Raw genomic sequence first — 7,060 nt, 5'->3', positions numbered from 1 at the left:
CTGGGCCAGACTACACTCAATCATATGACCCACTGAAGAGATGAGTCTTCAGTAAAGACTTAAAGGTTGAGACCGAGTTTGCGTCTCTGACATGGGTAGGCAGACCGTTCCATAAAAATGGAGCTCTATAGGAGAAAGCCCTGCCTCCAGCTGTTTGCTTAGAAATTCTAGGGACAATTAGGAGGCATGCGTCTTGTGACCGTAGCGTACGTGTAGGTATGTACGGTAGGACCAAATCAGAGAGATAGGTAATAGCAAGCCCATGTAATGCTTTGTAGGTTAGCAGTAAAACCTTGAAATCAGCCCTTGCTTTGACAGGAAGCCAGTGTAGGGAGGCTAACACTGGAGTAATATGATCAAATTTTTGGTTCTAGTCAGGATTTATTTAGTGCTTTATCCGGGTAGCCGGAAAGTAGAGCATTGCAGTACTTAGAACCTAGAAGTGACAAAAGCATGGATAAATTTTTCTGCATCATTTTTGGACAGAAAGTTTCTGATTTTTGCAATGTTACGTAGATGGAAAAAAGCTGTCCTTGAAATGGTCTTGATATGTTCTTCAAAAGAGAGATCAGGGTCCAGAGTAACGCCGAGGTCCTTCACAGTTTTATTTGAGACGACTGTACAACCATTAAGATTAATTGTCAGATTCAACAGAAGATCTCTTTGTTTCTTGGGACCTAGAACAAGCATCTCTGTTTTGTCCGAGTTTAAAAGTAGAAAGTTTGCAGCCATCCACTTCCTTATGTCTGAAACACATGCTTCTAGCGAGGGCAATTTTGGGGCTTCACCATGTTTCATTGAAATGTACAGCTGTGTGTCATCCGCATAGCAGTGAAAGTTAACATTATGTTTTCGAATGACATCCCCAAGAGGTAAAATATATAGTGAAAACAATAGTGGTCCTAAAACGGAACCTTGAGGAACACCGAAATTTACAGTTGATTTGTCAGAGGACAAACCATTCACAGAGACAAACTGATATCTTTCCGACAGATAAGATCTAGACTAGGCCAGAACTTGTCTGTGTAGACCAATTTGGGTTTCCAATCTCTCCAAAAGAATGTGGTGATCGATGGTATCAAAAGCAGCACTAAGGTCTAGGAGCACAAGGACAGATGCAGAGCCTCGGTCTGATGCCATTAAAAGGTCATTTACCACCTCCACAAGTGCAGTCTCAGTGCTATGATGGGGTCTAAAACCAGACTGAAGCATTTCGTATACATTGTTTGTCTTCAGGAAGGCAGTGAGTTGCTGCGCAACATCCTTTTCTAAAAATTTTGAGAGGAATGGAAGATTCGATATAGGCCGATAGTTTTTTATATTTTCTGGGTCAAGGTTTGGCTTTTTCAAGAGAGGCTTTATTACTGCCACTTTTAGTGAATTTGGTACACATCCGGTGGATAGAGAGCCGTTTATTATGTTCAACATAGGAGGGCCAAGCACAGGAAGCAGCTCTTTCAGTAGTTTAGTTGGAATAGGGTCCAGTATGCAGCTTGAAGGTTTAGAGGCCATGATTATTTTCATAATTGTGTCAAGAGATATAGTACTAAAACACTTGATCCTAGGTCCTGGCAGAGTTGTGCAGACTCAGGACAACTGAGCTTTGAAGGAATACGCAGATTTAAAGAGGAGTCCGTAATTTGCTTTCTAATAATCATGATCTTTTCCTCAAAGAAGTTCATGAATTTATCACTGCTAAAGTGAAAGCCATCCTCTCTTGGGGAATGCTGCGTTTTAGTTAGCTTTGCGACAGTATCAAAAAGGAATTTCGGATTGTTCTTATTTTCCTCAAGTTAGAAAAATAGGATGATCGAGCAGCAGTAAGGGCTCTTCGGTACTGCACGGTAATGTCTTTCCAAGCTAGTTGGACTTCCAGTTTGGTGTGGCAGTGCCAGACGTGTCACCCTGCTTAAGCAGGTACATGTCCAGGCCCGTCTGAAGTTTGCTAGAGAGCATTCGGATGATCCAGAAGAAGCTTGGGAGAATGTCATATGGTCAGATGAAACCAAAATATAACTTTTTGGTAAAAACTCAACTCGTCGTGTTTGGAGGACAAAGAATGCTGAGTGGCATCCAAAGAACACCATACCTACTGTGAAGCATGGGGGTGGAAACATCATGCTTTGGGGCTGTTTTTCTGCAAAGGGACCAGGACGAGTCGTGAGCCGTGTAAAGGAAAGAATGAATGGGGCCATGTATCATGAGATTTTGAGTGAAAACCTCCTTCCATCAGCAAGGGCATTGAAGATGAAACGTGGCTGGGTCTTTCAGCATGACAATGATCCTAAACATACCGCCCAGGCAACGAAGGAGTGGTTTTGTAAGAAGCATTTCAAGGTCCTGGAGTGGCCTAGCCAGTCTCCAGATCTCAACCCCATAGAAAATCCTTGGAGGGAGTTGAAAGTCCATGTTGCCCAGCAACAGCCCCAAAACATCACTGCTCTAGAGGAGATCTGCATGGAGGAATGGGCCAAAATACCAGCAACAGTGTGTGAAAAACTTGTGAAGACTTACAGAAAATGTTTGACCTCTGTCATTGCCAACAAAGGGTATATAACAAAGTATTGAGATAAACTTTTGTTATTGACCAAATACTGATTTTCCACCATAATTTGCTAATAAATTCATTAAAAATCCTAAAATGTGATTTTCTGGATTTTTTCTCTCATTTTGTCTGTCATAGTTGAAGTGTGCCTATGATGAAATTACAGGCCTCTCTCATCTTTTTAAGTGGGAGAACTTGCACAATTGGTGGCTGACTAAATACTTTTTTGCCCCACTGTATACAGTGCATTCGGGAAGTCCTGTTGGAAGGTGAACCTTCGCACCAGTCTGAGGTCCTGAGCACTCTGGAGCAGGTTTTCTTCAATGATCTCTCTGTACTTTGTTCTGTTCTTTCACTCGATCCTGACTAGTCTCCCAGTCCCTGCCGCTGAAAAACATCCCCACAGCATGAAGCTGCCACCACCATGCTTCACCGTAGGGATGGTGCCAAGTTTCCTCCAGACGCGACACTTGGCATTCAGGCCAAAGAGTTCAATCTTGGTTTCATCAGACCAGAACATTTTGTTTCTCATGTTCAGAGAATCTTTAGGTGCTCTTTGGCTGACTCCAAACGGGCTGTCATGTGCCTTTTACTGAGGAATGGCTTCCGTCTGGCCACTCTACCACAAAGGCCTGATTGGTGGAGTACTGCAGAGATGGTTGTCCTTCTGGAAGGCTCTCCCATCTCCACAGAGGAACTCTGGAGCTCTGTCAGAGTGCCCATCAGGATATTGGTCACCTCCCTTAACAAGGCCCTTCTCTCCAATTGCTCAGTTTTAGGAAGCGTTTTGGTGGTTCCAAACTTCTTCCATTTAAGAATGATGGAGGCCACTGTGTTCTTGGGGACCTTCAATGCTGCAGCCATTTTTTGGTACCATTCCACAGATCTGTGCCTCGACACAATCCTGTCTCTGAGCTCTACCGACAATTCCTTCGAACTCATGGCTTGGTTTTTGTTCTGACTTGCACTATCAACTGTGAGACCTTATATAGACAGGTGTGTGCCTTTCCAAATCATGTCCAATCAATTGAATTTACCACAAGTGGATTCCAATCAAGTTGTAGAAACATCTCAAGGATGATCAATGGAAACAGGATGCACCTGAGCTAAATTTTGAGTCTCATAGCAAAAGGTCTGAATACTTATGTCAATAAAGAATTTTTGTTTTAAATTGGTAATAAATTTGCAAAAATGGTTTCCGCTTTGTCATTATGGGGTATTGTGTGTAGATTGATGAGGAACATTTTTATTTAATTCATTTTAGAATAAGGCTGTAACTTAACAAAATGGGGGAAAAGGGAAGGGGTCTGAATACTTTCCAAATCCACTGTACTACCATTCATTTTTTAAACTGGATCCAGGGACTTTAAGATGAGTATTGTGGGCATCCCAGAGCAAAACTGAGAATACCTTAGTGTTCATTAGAGTCTCAGCTTTCCACAGAGGGGTCATAATAGTAGGCCAAACAGTATGGACGCTACAGACCAATCTTCGGGATGTCTCATGATCTGACAAACACCGCTCTAACACTGCCACCTTTCACCGCAGATGCAGAAGGGCGATATGGATTGGATGTGGTAGATTGAGACACAGCCCACGCAAAAAATCTCTATCTTAAACAGACTTTGATGGGGATTTCTTATTAAGTTAATTAGATTTCCGCGGGGGCATGGAAATTGTAGGCCAAGGTTCAAATCTCACCTTTTAAGTTATGCTCTTTATGTGACCATTAGTTGAAAAACTATTTTTCTAACAAGTGATTGAAGACAAACCTGCCCTTTGGTCATACTCAGCAGTGCACAGGCACATCACTCAGAATGCTATAGGAAGACATTTCATTCAAAGCAATGTATTAGGGTTTTACGGATGCCGATGCTTCTCTGTCATGTGGACTAGATAACTGTGTATCTGTATGTTGTATTTCTACAAACACTGCTTTCTTTCTAATGTAGCCTATAGCTGTAATACTCTGAATTAAGATGTTTTTCATGAAAGTGGAAGTCCAAATAACTACTTACCCTATTTCTGATGTCAGGTTTGGATGCTGTCAGTCATTCCATGTGAATGTTACTGAGAGTCACTCCGCCTATCTCATCGCAGATAGCTCTAAGATAACGAACAGAAAGTCATACCTAGCGTAAAACATTTACGAAAGGCCCACCTCAAAACATCAACAGGAAAACATACTGTCTCTAGTTGTAATCTCTTTATTCACTTTCAGGATTTTGCACAAACAAAAAAAATGAATGAAATACACAAAAGAAGTCGTACAGAACACAATAGGTGTCCAAATGAATAACCAGCCATTAAACACCAACCTAGAATCCCCTTTTGTTCATAGCAAAAATATCCTATACTAGAGAAAACATATTCACAACTTAAGTCTTCTATTCAAAAATGAAAGTATATACAGTGATTCATCATAGCTCCCTCTCATTGAAGGAAGTTAACGCAGAGAACTTGTTCCTAGAGTGAAGGAAGTGCTTTAGTCATTCAGTGAGTTAAAAACAAAACAGTCTCTCTGTCAGAAAGACGGAAATGCATCATAAGTGTTGAATACTCCTAGATGGTTTCCCGGACCCAGATTAAGCCTACTCCGAGTGCTCAACTAAAAAAAACTTGCTTCATGAACAACCTCCATTCAAAGTGCTTTTTTTAGACTAGGGCTAGGCTTAAGGTTGCTTCAAGCGTCACTCTGTCGATCGACATGCGTGCATGTGCAAGGACTGAGTCTGTTCTTTTGGGGCAGCGCGCACTTTTGTCCACATTGTCGTTGCGCTCCACCCAGAGAGGAAGTCCGCCTTGTTGAATGTACATCCACTAGGGGGGGGGGGGGGGGGGGGGGGGGGGGGGGGGGGGGGGGCAGGAATTCGTCCCTCCATGTTCAACAATAGGTACAGAAACTCAGTACTTAGTGGGAAGGCTAGAGAAAGGTAGCCGACAGTACTGGCTGGAAGAATGCTTAATGGTCTAAACATTGATAAGGTCATAAGAGAGGAGAGACAGACTCCATTCAGAAAGGAAGAATGACAGACACAGAGTATAAAACCAACTGGGCATTTGCCCAAACTGATATGATTTAAACCCTTTACTACAGTTATTACATGGGTGTAAGGGCAACTTAGGGTAAACAGTTGCCAGCCTTACAACTATCAAAGGCCAAAGGTCAGCCAATCATATCTGACAGGTGAAAACAACTGACAGCAGAAAGGGAAAGTTCCCTGGACACCAATGGAGATTCTCCATTCATTTCGTTTTTTTTTTGTCCAGAATTAGGCTTAACCCCTAAATGTATGTCCACTGCTTCGACCAATATGTATGAATGTACTCTATGTGCCCTCGTGTTTTAAAAAAACATGTAAAAAAGTGTCCATCCAGCATCATTATGTTAATGAATCATTACTGTGACTGACTAATAGTGTAATAAAGGTGACCATGGAGGGGTTGGGCATTGTCTCATATCCTGCTGCCAATATCTTTCAACATGATAACCTGTATGAAGCATGTTCTCTAATCGTTTGGCACACACACTAGTTCAACTCTTATCAGGCTACAATACATAATAAAAAAAACTGATTTGTAAATATCAAAATCTGCATGGGGACGATTCTAATTTCAAGGTAATGTGGTTAACTATTGTCTTTTGAGCTGTAGTAAATTCAACTCCGTAATTATTATACATAAATAGTGAGGTCGCAGGACGAGACTAATTAACATTAAAACATAATAATCAAAATAAGAAGTTATAATACATGCATGAACTGTTAGACAAACTCTTAAAGATGAAACTGCAAATAAGATGCAGGGTAATGTTGTTGCGAGCCCCTATCAAAGAGGTTTGTCTCCGTGGTTACAGAAAGAATAATAAACATGGCTAAACGCTCCAGGCTCTCAGGAACCCGAATAGAAACGAGTTGTTATGAATGTAAGACGATGTCCAACGGCGTTTTCCAGAGTATTCTGTTGATTTGTCACGAAGATATATGTTACCATATAAGAAAGCTCATGTGACTTGAAAGTATTATCCAACATGGTCATGATTGGAATGAAATCTCAACTGCAGATGTGTAAAAAAAATAATAATAATAGTCAAGTATAAATGTCAATCAATTCTTTGCTTTTTCAGAAACACACACAACGACACACTATACGCAACTATATATACAGACAGACAGGCATACATCCATTATTACGTGGGTTCAATTGGAGGCTGGCGTCCATGGCCCGCTATCTCTTTGAAAGTCCATATCTCCCGATAGTAGTGACGTCAGGAGCAGACATTTTGATCATTGTATCGTTGTAGATGGTGTCAAATATTTAGTGATAAGGAGTTTTGAAAAGGAGGATAAGTCCGTCAGTCAGGCAGTCCATCCGCAGCCCTTATGCAGTGCGGTGCAATGCATTTTGGGGGCTTCAGGATGATGTCCCTCAGTTCGGGTGATGCTTCAGGTGGCCGTAGCGTGTGTGTGTGTGTTTAGTTTTGGTGGCGCTTCATGTGTAGGGCCAAGTGATCTG

The 7,060-nt window shown here is 41.7% G+C and overlaps 1 protein-coding gene across 2 annotated transcripts in view; it reads right to left on the bottom strand.

Annotated features, from left to right (window-relative positions):
• Positions 1-4,736: 4,736 nt before the first annotated feature.
• klf5l (Kruppel-like factor 5 like) overlaps positions 4,737-7,060 on the bottom strand; it is a 24,859-nt gene continuing 22,535 nt past the window's right edge. Inside the window, exon 4 of one of the 2 annotated variants that reach the window (XM_020453166.2) lies at positions 4,737-7,060. This exon is cut by the window's right edge and continues 138 nt beyond it. In XM_020453166.2, coding sequence (XP_020308755.1) covers positions 7,020-7,060 — 41 coding nt within the window. In that variant the 3' untranslated portion in view covers positions 4,737-7,019. The other variant, XM_020453168.2, reaches the window with a different exon arrangement.

The sequence above is a fragment of the Oncorhynchus kisutch genome, linkage group LG19 (assembly GCF_002021735.2).
Source record: "Oncorhynchus kisutch isolate 150728-3 linkage group LG19, Okis_V2, whole genome shotgun sequence".
In the NCBI taxonomy this organism is placed as follows: Eukaryota; Metazoa; Chordata; class Actinopteri; order Salmoniformes; family Salmonidae; genus Oncorhynchus; species Oncorhynchus kisutch.
Note: the sequence above shows the minus strand (reverse complement) of the source record. Positions and strands in the feature narration are given on the sequence as shown.